Below are 14568 nucleotides of genomic sequence, written 5' to 3'. Positions count from 1 at the left end.
GATATGAAAAGTCTGAAATTTGTCAGGATATTTATAATGGTTTTGGTTTCATTAATAATCTTTAACTTTTAAAATTTAAGCTAGCATAATTTCTAATGCCACTTGAAGTCTTAAATAGACAACTATATTAAAATAAAATAAAATAAAATGATGTATATGGTCAATAGGTTTTGATGCTTAGAGAATTTCCCAAATTATAAAGGAAACAATAGGGTTGGATATTATTTTGAAAAGAAAAAAATCCTATGAAAAATTTTAACCAACATTTATATTATTTTAAAAGTTTAATGTTATGAATTAGCTTTGACTTTTCCCCAGTTGTAGACAGAAACTATTACTTGCTATTCTCAAAAGGGAGTGCATGTGTGTGTTTATAATAAATATGCTGTATACTAAGTACAAAAGGCATGAAAATATTTTCAAATATAAGTACTCAGAAATTCTATTTCAGGAAGATACAAAGCTGTAAAGTTCTGTATTAAATAACTGAAAATGTGCCCCTTTATATTGTAGATGACCTCATTGCCAGTGTGAAAAATATTAGTAATCTGTACTTTTGAAACACATTTATTTTTATTACTTTTCCTTTATCATGATAAGTGTAAAAATACCATTATAGATCACAAAGCTATAATAAATGTTAAAATGGATTCTATCTCAAGTTCAACCATGTCATAACAAAAATCCAAATAGAAAAATATGTCTTTAATAACAGTTTCTACCACAAATCTGAATATACCTAAATCTTAATTCTTACTTTGCTTTGCAGTTTTATATTAACTTGCATATCTGTTATTACTTGCTGGTATGCTTGAATGCTGCTACATTTTTATAAATTTTATCCTTCCTCATGCTCTTAATATGTATTTGTTGTATGCCATTTCCAGTGTCTCTTGTAAACAAGATATTTCAGTGTGACTTTTTCACTTAATGAATATTTTACATGAGTCAGTCAAACCATAAACATTCTTTTCTTTCCCAATCTGCTCCATGACATGAAAAATACTACAAAAGGTAAGTCTGCCAGAAGATAGCCGTCTTAATGAGTTGCAATTTTCAAGAAACAGTAATAATCATTAGACACAGATCCCTGGAAACCTAAGGCAACAACATTCACCTGAAAAATAACACAATTCAATTATAAAGAAAGTTTCTGTATGTAAAAGCATTAATTTCCCATTTTCATACTTTCCACTGCCATTTTGAAGTCATCATCACTTTATTGCACCTCTAGTTTTGCTGGCTTACCAAATGCAAACCTGCTTTCATAAGCACTAGCAACATCTGTAAAAATATGAATTACGAGTGCCCCAAGAGAGATATTGTTGTATCATTATAATTTTAATACAAACTACATGATGAGGCACTATTAGTACTATGATACATAATGCTACATTTCTTTAAAGAGAAGTCATAAAATAAATAGAGGAAACATTGGCTCTTGATTGATATATCAAAGCAGTTGATAAGTTAGTAAACTTACTTTGGGTGGAGTAATATGGACAAAACAATCTAAAATTTAAAAGAATTTTATAGACATACAATAAGCTAAGCCAGAGGTTCAGCAATCCAATACAGGCTCCAAATGCATGTTTATCTCATCACTTAAAATGTTATGTGCTTTCATTTGACTACAGAAACCCAAGCATTTATGGGCATTTTAATTGATTTTAGGTTTAAGACATTTTCGCTGAAAGACTCTCAAGAGAAAAACATCTCATTTTGATAAGCAATCTCCCAGGCTTGCACTCACCCAGCATTACTCATTTACATACTGTACTGTACCCATATTATAGATAAAATGATCAACTTGAAATAACTGACTCTGTGCTGGCAGTAAAAGGCATGGTATAGGAGAATTTGGAAGACAGACTAGGTTTCTCCCATTTTACAGTAAGTTGGAGATTTGCACCTTATATTTGATGGTATGATTTTTCTCCCCTCCACTCTAATTTTGTGTTTTTAAAAAACATTTATTTTCCTCAGTAAAATGACCAGGGCATTGAAAAAATAATAATAACTGGATTAGAGATGAGAGATTAAATTTAAAATCAAGATTAACTACTTCCATAGCGTGCAACAGTTAACCATTTAGAAAAATCCATGTCTAGGTTTATCTTGCTTGCTTGCTTGCTTGCTTATTTATTTATTTATTTATTTATAAGATTTTATTTATTTATTTGACAGAGAGAGACACGGTGAGAGAGGCAACACAAGCAGGGGGAGTGGGAGAGGGAGAAGCAGGCTTCCTGCAGAGCAGGGAGCCTGGTGTGGGGCTCAATCCCAGGACCCTGGGATCATGACCTGAGCCGAAGGCAGACGCTTAACGACTGAGCCACCCAGGCGCCCCTATCTTGCTTATTTACTACGTATTTGCATATTTGTGCAAATACAGCTGCAACATAGACCACATGGCTAAAAAAATATCCATTAGAGGAAAGCAAAGGGTAACATAAATCTTGACCCACCCTAACCAAACAGACCCAGAAAGGATTTTTCTCCAAACACTCTCAATATACTCCTTCAACCCTAATGGTACAGTGTAGCTTCTTTTATTTTTATTTTTTTTAAAAATTTATTTATTTGAGAGAGAGCCCTGGAAAGAGATCTACAAGGTAGGGGAGGGGCAGAGGGAGAGGGAGGGAGAGAATCTCATGCAGACTCCCTGCTGAGCGCAGAGCCCCAAGGCCCATCAGATCATGACCTGAGATGAAACCAAAAGTCAGACACTTAAAGGACTGAGGGATCCGGGTGGCTGGTGTAGCTTCTTTTAAATCAGAGCACATCACTTCTCATTTTACAAAGGAGAATGAATAATTAGGAAATGGAGATAAGTTTTATCTTTGAGTTTCTTAAATTGCTAACAGATATCTTCAGGTTTCATTCAATTTTAAGTTCTGTTCATGATGTGTCAAAGAAAAATTGCACCAGACAAGTTAAGCAGGCCAGGAAGACTCCATTCAAGACTGTTGCAATAGGGAAGAGAGATTGAACTCAATTCCTCCCAAACAAAAGACTGGAATGTTTTTGAGCACTTAGGGTGAGCTCAAGTAAAAGTACTAAAGGGATGGTGGTAGGGGGAGGTTGGTCATTGTGATTAGGCCTTCTTTGTTATTTATATTTATGGAAATTAGGCTCCTCTATTCAATACATGTGCGTGAATACACACACACACACACACACACACACTCTCTCTCTCTCTCTCATACACTCCCACACTCCCACATGCATGCACATGTGCACACACGTGTATAGTTTTCTTTGATGACTACATTTCAAAAGGATGGCTTCCAGGACCTTTAGAATGACATTCCTGGGTTGTAAACCTGGCAAGAGGCTGAAAGAATATTCACATCTCAACAGGGCAGAGAAAGAATTTATATTTGAAAGTTTTCTGAAGCATATGCTCTAAGGAAGGGGAGCTCAAGAAGCAATAGTTAGGAAGAAAAGTGTCTAAAGTTTAGTCATGCTGAGGGGAATATTGTCTTGGTCAGAAGTCAAATATAGAAATTGGAACGTATTTTCTAGTATTCAGTGGTAGTTGTAGGGAATCTTATATGTGCATTTCTCTTTCATAAGAAAAATACCATTCAAATTCTGTAGTAGAATAGGTGCCATTGGTTCTACTGGTATAAACAATGCCTTTTTTATATAACAGAAGTCAGTTTACTTAACTATAAGGAGAGGGATAATAGTACCTTCATATGGTTGATTATCACTGGGATTAAATAAAAATATACGTAAAACTATTATGACAGTTCAAGATCATAGACTGTACTCTTTAGATACAGGATAGCTGTTAGATGTCACTAATGAGTATATTAGTCTCTAGATTCTGTTTGAAAATTATTAAATGATTGAATATTATAGATTATTATGGGGAAAATATTTAGGTATTTTTGTTTGAAAGATCTATTAAAACCAACTTTTCTATTCACTATATATAGCCATTTGTAACTTCATTTTTATTTGGGATATTTTATTTGGGATATTTTACTTCATTCTAAGTGTCAAGTGCCTGTCTCTTTGTAATGTTTATACTGTGTTTTCCCAAGGCCCTGTAAGTCAAAGGAAATGACCAAGGCTGAGGGGAAAACCTAGTAATCTCTAAGGCTATAGAGCTTTTGAGGACACAAGGCCTTCATTCATCTTCCTTTTCTCTTGGCTACCTGATGGTTTCTGTGCTTTCCTCAACGACTAAAGCAAGCAGGTGTTGAGGTCCCTCGTTGCCACACTCTGCCTTGCTATCTGGAGGTCCCAGGGTTATCTGCTGCTCCTGTGGCTTCCCTTCTCTAACCACCGCCGGTCTTGAGGCTTACACTTCTGACGTCTCTGCTCTCCTTGATTACCTTAGCTACTGTCTCTTGACTCTTGCTACTGGTTTTACCTTTCATCTTACCATTTTCGTCTCCTATCCAGTGGTTATAAATTCATGTTGACTTCTCATTGGTGTTTTGTTTCTCTCAGTGTGGAGAATTCCTCTTTGCAATTTAAGATCGTTCCCTAGGAATGACATAAAAGAAGGTGTTTGCCTACTAGTTCACGTTCAAGGGAGCAAATATAGACTGTGGTTACCTGGAGTCAAAGAGCATGAGTATAAATCTTCTCCTTCAGAACCACCTCTGCTGTTCAATAATTAGGCCTCATGCAGACACATGATGTTGGTAAGACTAAGGCACAGAACCTCTAGCAGTCTTCTGATACCATTGCTCTGATACTCATAACTAAATATTCTGTCTGTTAATTTAATAGTCTAACCTCCTAAGAAATACAAAATCATTTGATCATTAACCACCATAAGGAGCACCTGTTTTAGATGGGTATGTTTGTTTTGTCTTGGCTCTGATTTCTGGTCCACTTAGCTCTATTCAAGAACAGAGATTTGGGACTGATGGCCAAGGAACAAGTTATTCTAGGAGCTGGCCTGTGGGTATGGCAGGACCTTTTTATGGAAGTCTTCTTCATGGTCGTCACAAAAGACAGAGAATGTAATCGGCTGGAAAACTATAGTAGCTCCATTAAAGGGTAAAATGTGGATGAAAGTAATTTGGGTAAAATTTTCAACCTCCTAACATAGAGTAACATGTAGAGGTTACAGACTAGCTCTTCCCATGAAAGGGCAAACTTCTCTAGCCTTCAGGTCTCTTCATTTAATGTTGCTACTGCCAGTGAAGCTGCTTGACTGGGGCAAGAATTATCAAATTTTTCAAGGAGCAACTTTTGTCATTCTCATAGCAGATTTTTCTGGATTTTCATCCTCTCCTGATTTTTTTCCAGGGAATATAACCTTTAGGCTACCTGCTAACCAATGTGAGGTACTAGATCAATCTCAACATGTTTGTGAGCATGCTTGCTGAAAATTTGAATCAATATGAGTTTTCCAGAATCACTTTTCTTTGTGTACCATGTTCCAGTTGAGTTCAGGGTCAATGCCTCCCTGAGTCCATTTCTGCATTCCTCCACTACAAAGGCTGCTCATGAGGCAATGAACAGTATCAGCATTCATAATGATACTCCCCATGTCCATAAAGCAGTTATCCAAAACAGAGCCCAGGTGGCTCAGCATCTTCTTCTCTCAGGTTGAGTTCCCTTATTATCCATAGCACTTCTGTTCCCTACTGTCCTGACTCCCTCTATTGAGCCTATTGCTTTCATTCCCTAAGAGCTTTAAGTTTCATTTTTTTTTCCACCATTCTAAAAAAAGACCTACAGGGTCCTACTGGAAAAAGAATTATTGTTTCTTTTCCTTGATAATTTAGTGCTCTTAAGATAGTATGGGACTAAGGAACAGATTCTTTCTCACCATTTTTGTCCCATGACTTGGTTTTTATGGTACTTGAACATAATTACTATGCTAATTCACAAATATTATTACAGCCAAATCTTGAAAGCACTGTAAGCTTGGCTTTATTTATTAACAGTCAAGATCAGCTAAAAGATGGGGAGAGCTGGGACCTGAACTCACTTCTGTTCCCATATTGCACGTTCTTCCCATGATATGATGGAAGTTCTTTTACAGTAATACTCTTACAACACTGTTGAGCACTGGAAGGGTAGGAGGTTATTTTTAAAATTTCCCATTCTTCTAACTATTAGCTATGCAGTATTTTCTCCACTTTTTCTTTACAAAAGTATCAAAGCAGAAAAGTTTCAGCTACCATCCATATATCCACCTAGATGTTGACATTGATATTTTACCATACATTCTTCTATCATCTAGTAAATTTTAGCTATGCAATTTTAACAGGCTGTTTTTTTCTTATTGTAGTACAGCTTCCCAGTCTGCAAAATGGGAATATATAATACCTATCTCATAGTTTTGTTTGATAATTACCTAGGACAACATTTATAATTGATCAGCAAAACTCCTGGAATAGGATGAATCATAATTTCAGTGAAAATGTTCTCCCCATGAGCAGTTTTCTTTCCAGTAAAGGGAAAAGGATCCATCCAGGAAAAAAGCTGCAAGTAGTTACATTCATCAAATACAGAACTTTCCCAATAGACAATGATTCTATTTTGAATGACTTTTTATTCCCTTCAGATTCTTTGGGTTAACAAAAAACTCATTTTAACTTCCTGATCTCAAAATATACAAAGTGCACTAACTCTATCCCAGCCATCAAGAATCCTCTGACTCCATGGTGAATATTCGGAGATGTTGAGTCTTACAGTACCATAAGGTTCTGGTCAGATTTGGATGTTGGATATACTGGCTCTTAAAATCAGTGTTTCATCAGGCCAGATGGTAAATAAGTTTGTTTTCTTACCCTGACTAATGGTATTATTTCCTCTCCCACAGAGCCACTAGAGATATCGCATCTAAAAACATTCATTTAGGATAACCTTCACTTTTAAAGTTATTTGTTAGTGCATTTTGTAGGGATAAAGGACAGTCAAGGCCTCAAAGCTGAGATTACCTTAAGGTACACTAAGGTGACACTGATTAGAGAAGTGTATTTAAAAGTTTGTAAAGAATGAAAAAGACTAGTAGCAAAGCAAGACAGACCCAAGTTAATCCAGAATAATGATTTATTTTCTTAGATAACAGATTGAAATGTGATTACTTAGATTGTGTTATATAGCTAAGAAGGGGGAAAAGTTCCTTGATCTATATCCATCTTTACAATTCTGATTTGGAGAAATTACCTGAAAGAATAGGGGTTGAAAAATAAAAAGTCAATTAGGACCACACTTGACACCATAGGTCTTGAAAAAAAACATATCAGAAAATCTCTTGAGTCTCACCTCTAGCCCTGAACTCTATGGACTTTGATTTTCTCATCTGTAAAATTAAAATGTTGATAAAGTACTGTCTCCAATTTGATTACCAGTTTTGAAACTACATGGAGGAAGAATTGAAACCATAAACAGAAATATATCAGAAGACTTTGATTAATGGAAGAATATACTATTTTCTCCTATTTTATAGGCAATATTAACAAAAATTTATTGGGTGTAGAGAAACCAATAGAACAGCAGTAGTTTGTAGAGCAACAGCTATTATTATGCTATGTTAGTGGGCATGTAAATTTGTATAATTTGCCCGGCAGAATTTCAATGTTGGTAATAAGTTAAAACAGGAAATTGCATATGACTCATATGCCCAAAGAAAAGGAGTTGCATGGGCCTTCCGTGCGTGTTTTTATGCCCATTTATTTGCAGAGCATACATCTGAAAAGATGCATATGGAACAGTTACCTGTGGCTATTCAAAGAAAGTATTATAAAGAAGTAATGATAGAAGATACAAGGGTTTTCACATTCATTTAGGAAAACCTTTACTTGTAAAGTATTCTGCTGTTAGTTTGAACTTTAATATATTTTGTAGGAATAAAGGGCAGCAAAGCATCTTAAAACATGTTAAGGCAAGTGAATTGAAAAAATTCCTTTTTATTATGAGACATTATGAGAATGCCAGTTAACATGGTGAACTAAGCATTTTAATAGAAAAATTTGTACTTTCACTTCAAACAATAAAATAGAATGTCTAGATTGAACAAATGTGCTTGAAATCTTCAAAGATGTAAATTAAAGAATAGAAATCATCTAGCAATAACAGTATAGCATGAAAGAAAATAAATGGGTTTATTTTAAAGATACAAAAATTCTAGTTATTAAAATTGAATAAATGGGCAAGAATAATGGTCAACTAGTTACAATTTAAATGGGGAATTTGTGAAACGAAGATACAACTGAAAAAAGTTATTAATTCTGTAGCTGAGAGAAAAAAACATGGAAGAGAAAATCAGAATATTTGGAAGGATGGAATGAAATGGTATCACAATAGGAAAGAATGGAAGAAGTTAATATAAGAGATAATTACTGAGAAACATTCAGTATTACATACAATCAAGAATCCTCAGAATAATGTCACAAAAGAGTCCCCAAAAGGATAAGTCAAAATAAACACATAATGAGACACAACACAGTAAGATTGCAAAGCATTTGAGAGGGTATAATTCTGACCTAGTGATAGTGAAAGATCTCTTTAAAAAGACCACCCCAAATAAACTATAAGGATAAACATGGATGGATCTAACTACCTTAAAATTTGTGTTTAACAAAAGTCTCATCGGTAGTTGACAAATTGGAAGAAGTAATTTTCCTTCACTAAACTTGACAATAGATTAACATCTAGAATACACAAAGCACTTGTGGACACCAACAACAAAAGCCAAAAAAAAAAAAAAAGAGGCAGTAATATATGGTCAAATGATGTAATTTGCCAATTGTAAAAGATAAGATTGATTGATTGATTGATTTGTGACAGGAAGTAGGTTTTATTGGTGGGCATGAATAGGGAGGGGTCAGTGCCGAGATTCTCATGAGTGTAGAGCCCTCCATTTGTCCAAGGGGACACGATTAGGGATGTATTTGACCCCACAGCCATCTGGGATAAGCCGCTTTTCAGCCACCATGTCTTCAAATTCATCCGCATTAAACTTAGTAAAGCCCCACTTCTTGGAGATGTGGATCTTCTGGAGGCCAGGGAACTTGAACTTGGCCCTGCATAGGGCCTCAATCACATGTTCCTTGTTCTGCAGCTTGGTACGGGTGGACATGATGACTTGGCCAATGTGGACCCTGGCTACCATGCCCTGGGGCTTTCCAAAGGCACCCCGCATACCTATCTGCAGCCTAGATTGGAGATAGCATGAGGTCAGACCTCAATATCTACTGGAAAGGGCTGTCTCCAAGGTCCCTTAGGGCAACCCATACAATCAACAGGCTGCATACACTACCAAGGAGGCTACTGTTTGCAGCCATGGCACACTGGGCCCCCATGGACAGAGAGCACAGTTGGCTTAATTGGCTGCAGAGTAAAAGATAAGATTTAAAGATTAAGATACGATAGGAATCAGAGAAAAGCAGATTATGTAATGAGATATTTCTTTTTATATCAAGAAAATTTTTCGGAGGATACATAAAAATATACAGAGGAAAACACTTCTTGATGCTGCTGGCAAAGAACAATATTAGAAGCCATTCGTGAATGCAATCTGGTAGTACTGAAGGATAATAATATTTGCATATCCTATCAGACTATCACATTTGCTGGCATATTTTCCCAGACAAAATTTTTTCACATATTCAAAAGCAACATTAATATGTTGTTAATCTCCGTCTCTTTTTATCTTCACAGGGAACTGGTGGCAGGTATGGGCCACGATTAGGGAAATGTATTAAAAAGAAGAAGAGAAATTGTGCTATGAGTGTACTACATAGTAAGTGGGTACAATAAAATACAACAAAATGAGCAGATCATGAAAATAATTTTCAGTATAAAACATAATGAAATTTAGATCTTGCCACTATCAAAATCACACACACACAAATCTATGCAAGCATACATAAAAATTATATAAAATTTTATTAGAGAACATATCTATGAGAAAGAGAAAGTTAAGGCACTGTTCTGTTTTCTTGTGTATAAATCATGCTTTATTGTTTCCTTGCATTTCTCATCAGATTTGTTGAAAACTGGACATTTTTAAAAGTATAAAATTTAAAAAATTGGCAAACAGATTGTCCCTCCTCTTGAGGGTTTGTTGTTGCTGCTGCTTGTAGATGTTGTTTAGTTAGTAACCTTAATGAACTAATTTTGTAAGGCCTGTATTTTTGGTTGTGTGGCGCCACTGAAGTCTCTGTTCCATTAGCTTGGTGCTTGGCTAGCAGATGGGCAGAAATTTCCTTAAATGCTTGGGAGCAAAAAATAACTTTAAGCTTTTAAAGATGGTCTCTGTATTTATTGGACTATGCCTTTGAAGCACAGCTTAGCCTCTGCTTCCTGTGTGTACAAAGTCTAAGTTATCAGTCAGAAATAGAAGGTTAGGGCATTTTCAGGTATTTCCTGAGCATGTGTACAGGAGCTTGTGGCTTTCTAGTTTTCCAGGAATGTGTTGGAGCTTTTAAAAACTTACTCTCCCAAAACATCATTTTGTCAGCTTTCCTCTGCAACATTTTGGTTAGTCTCTTGTTTTCCCCAACAGTGATCCATTGCCCTAGGCAGTAGTGACTAACACGTTTGCCTCTAAAGGTTTTAGACAAATGCCCCCTTAGTAGCTACTCCAGCACTCAGAATGTTCTGAAAGGCCAAAGACAAGCCCTTTGGACATCCTCCACAGAGGCAGCACATAGGTCAAAATACACAAGCACAGTGCCTTGCAAATGAGGCCATTCTGCAACTTTGGATACTAGTACTTGTACTAGGAAAGTGGTTATTACTTTCAAGGCAACCCTTGAGCTGGGAAGGGAGGAATGGAACTAGGGTAGGTTAAATACCACAGAGTTCTTTATTCTTATTGAGATTCAGCCACATTTTCTTGATTATGAATTTCTCTGGTTGCTGTAAGATTTTCTTCCTATAAGGCACCTTCCTATAAGTTTCCAGAGTTCCAAAAAATTGATTCCAATAGCTTTTGCCAGTTTATTTGTTGCTTTTTTGGAGGTATAGACTTTTGGTACTTTTTACTCTGCCATTTTCACTGATGTCCAGAGCCATAGCATTTATTTTATTTTATTTTTTTAAAGATTTATTTATTTATTTATTTGACAGAGAAAGAGAGAGAGCACAAGCAGGCGGAGTAGGGGTTAGAGGAAGAGGGAGAAGCAGGCTTCCTGCTGAGCAGAGAGCCTGATGCGGAGCTCAATCCCAGGGACCCTGGGATCATGACCTGAGCTGAAGGCAGTTAGTTGCTTAAGCAACTAAGCCACCCAGGCGCCCCAGAGAGCCATAACATTTAAAAACATGAAGAAAGCAGTTGAGTTATTTTCTGAATATATTTTTTAATATGAAGAAATTGAAATTAGAAATTAAAAATTTAAACAAGTATGCTTTGGCATGAATAAGCAGAATGTTTCAGATATAGACGTGTCTGAACATAGCATATAATCTAATCCATATTTGACATTATTAAAACATGACTAGCTAGAAGCTAAACTTCAGTAAGTTTTTTGTTGTTGTTGTTGTTGTTTTTGTTTTAAATAATCTCTACACCCTGTATGGGGCTTTAACTCAGGACTCAGAGATTAAGAGTCAAATGCTGTGCTGACTCAGCCAACTGGGTGCCCTGCTATTTCTTCATTTTTCTCCACCTCAAGCCTGGTTCTGTTTATTTATTTAATGACAAGGTTGAAAACACTGGCTTCAGTTTTGCATTATCTTTCTTCATATTCTATAGTTCATAAACTGTCAGTAAATTGTCAGGACCCCATTTCTAAACACCATCACCCAATTTAGATTCTCATCTTCTCCAAACAAATCCATTGCAATTGGTTCCTGGCTAAAGGTTCTGCCTCCAGAGTCTTCTCCACCTAAGGCTCCAAAAGTAAATTTTTTATCCCATTGCCATATTACCCAAATTCTATAAGACAACAAAATAAATTTAATTGCTGTTCCTCAAATAATGTGTCTGCTTCTACATATACCTTAAGTGTCCTCTTCACTAGTAACATCTAAATTATTTCTGTCAGTCATCCAATTACAAATACCACTAATGTAGGGGAGCTTTTCCTTCTACACAAAGCCTTTTCACCTGTATACTGGATATTTTTACTAGCAATACTTTATCCTAGGCATTATTTTATTGTACTTTTTAGATATATATACACTTTACTTCCTTGAAAATTTTCTGAGGGCAGAGATTAGCCTTTCCATCTTTGTATCTATCCATTAGCTTTCTAAGTGTTTTGCATAAATTTGACACTCAGAAAATATCTGTTGAGCTGAATTAAAACTGTAATGTAAATTGCTTATCAGAGGTTGGCGACATGTCATTCATTAAATAGATCATATTTCATATATGTACAGACCATATGCTCTAATAATCATAAATATCTCCAACTATTGTTCTCTTGCTGCAATAAAAGAGGCAATTAACAGTTATTTTAGAGAAGTGTTAAATACTTCTCTGTATAGAAGTGCCAAAGAACTCTCCAGTGAGCAACTCTACAATATAAGCTGAAAAATGTAGCAATTGTTCTTTTTACTTTATTCAAAAGAGAGCTCATATTTATAGATTAGCTAACTATGATTTCATAGAAATCTTCATAAATATTTGCATACTTTGAGTCTAAAATATGGCTCCTTATAAAAGATCGTTAAATAAGTGATATTATAATTGAAATTTTATTTACTCTACAGTCAAGGTTATTTTGTGACTTTTCCCTGCTTCCCAAATCATAATAAGCAGATATTTGTCTCCTTGCTTTTAGTCAAATGGTTGTTAATGGGCTTTGAGGGAATATTTTCCTTCACATTCCTTGACTGAGTTTTTGTTAGGCTGTGAGCCAAGCCATTCTTACCTCTTTAATATTCTTAGTAATTACTTCACACAGTGCTATTATTGCTCATTCTCCTCTACATTTGGATTAAGGAACAGACACAGATTAATTACCTCCAATTTTATTTGTCAGGTTTCATCACTAATACAAAACACATTACTATTCTTGGAGAATGGGTCATTTTTAAAGGGCTCTCCCTGTAGTATTCTTACTGTGTATGCTTTGCTAAGACTCGTCACTTCTGTGGTTCTTTCTGCACTGAATGGACCAGAAATCTCAGTCTCTGGTGACAGTTCCCTTCTGTCCTGATTGTGTAATATTATCCTAACTTTTATCATCACCCTTTGAACCTTCTTAAGAATTTTTATAGCTCTTATGCTAGTCATTTGATTCTCAGCACACCCAGTGAGGGGCATGCAATGAATATGATCATCCCCTTTTACATATGAGAAAACTGAAACCCAGAAAGATTTAAATGAATTATTTAAGTTTAGTGGCAGAAGCCATTTCTCCTGACTACTAGCTCTTTTCTATTTCTATAATGTTTTGCTGCAGTCCTTGGTTGATTTTAATCTTCCTGGGGAAAAAAGGTATCCTGTCTTGTATGTAGTTGTTTTTAGATGCTATCTCAAAGATATGTTGGAAAACAAATGATGCTCATTTGAGCAATTTTGAGGACCCCCCCCAAAAAATATCTTTTAAGCATGTATAGTTTCTATTTCGTATGTTTTTTTTCTTTAAGGGCTAGAACCATTATACTAAAATATTACTATTTTTTTATTAGTCTTTTAATCACCAAACTTGAATGAGCTGTTTGGTGAAGCACATGTCTATCAAAAATAACACCAAGAATGTTGAGGAATTATTGAAAAAGTTGGCCTATAGCATGATCTGTATGGGAAATACCCGTTCCTTATCCCCCAACCGACTTCTAATGAACTTTCAGTAAATTATTTATTTTTAACTTCAAGGCAAGGTATAGACAAAACTGTGAAATGAGCAAAGGTCATATGTGGTATTTAAATCACTTGAATGGTAACCTTTTGATCCCACTTTCTGGCATCTTGACCTACCTAAGTATACATTAATACTGGTAAATACATGTTTTAAAGACTTTTATGATTTATTTCCATTCTAGTATTCTGATATATAGATTAATATTATAGTTATATAATCTAAGTAGTGATGAATTCTGAGGAATTTAGTTCTAGGGTAAAACAGTTCAATTGTAGATCATATGCTGATATACAGGGAACCTTGCCTTACTTTGATACCATGCATGCAGCTTCCTTCCCATGGGAATAATCTTGCTAGAAGATGCAAGTGGAGGAAAATAAAAGGAAGGAGGTACTTCCAAGTATCAAAGAATAAATGGCTAGTAATTAATATAATTTTTAATCTCATGGATATTTAATCTCTCATGCAGGGCTTAACAAATTAGAGTTAAATTTTTAGGCATAATATTTCGTCAGATAAACCTCAACTCAGGTTAATGAGGTTCCATAAACAATCCCCAACCAGAGAACAGATTGGAATTTAGTAATACTGCTGTATTTTTAAAATTTTCTCATCACCTTCTCATCATGTTGAAATGTTCTTGATCCACACTTTTTCCTTTTTATGGGAGTTTGATGGTGTAGTCAATAGCAATATCATCACAAATGTTTTTTTTTTTTTTTTGTGGGAAGAGACAGCTGTGTTCACCTACAAGTAGTATGTACCATGAAGAACTTAACTTAACCAGATGCAATCTAATTAAGACCTTATAAGATGTCTTCCCCCC

At 35.3% G+C, this 14568-nt stretch overlaps 1 protein-coding gene and 1 non-coding gene across 2 annotated transcripts; both read right to left on the bottom strand.

Moving 5' to 3' along the window:
- Positions 1 to 8807: 8807 nt before the first annotated feature.
- LOC148163556 (large ribosomal subunit protein uL16-like) lies at positions 8808 to 9142 on the bottom strand. Its single transcript, XM_088026199.1, has one exon. The coding sequence runs from the start codon at positions 9125 to 9127 to the stop codon at positions 8825 to 8827; it is 303 nt and encodes a 100-aa protein (XP_087882325.1). The 5' UTR covers positions 9128 to 9142; the 3' UTR covers positions 8808 to 8824.
- A 45-nt stretch (positions 9143 to 9187) lies between these two features.
- Positions 9188 to 9321, bottom strand: LOC114209871 (small nucleolar RNA SNORA70). Its single transcript, XR_003609440.1, has one exon. It is a non-coding gene; the product is annotated as a small nucleolar RNA SNORA70 (small nucleolar RNA).
- Positions 9322 to 14568: the final 5247 nt, after the last annotated feature.

Source organism: Eumetopias jubatus, unplaced genomic scaffold, assembly GCF_037043125.1.
Source record: "Eumetopias jubatus isolate StellerSeaLion01/CBP00866 unplaced genomic scaffold, mEumJub1_p1.0 scaffold_9, whole genome shotgun sequence".
NCBI classification, from domain to species: Eukaryota; Metazoa; Chordata; class Mammalia; order Carnivora; family Otariidae; genus Eumetopias; species Eumetopias jubatus.
The sequence above is the reverse complement of the archived record's forward strand: the minus strand, read 5'-3'. Positions and strand labels throughout refer to the sequence as shown.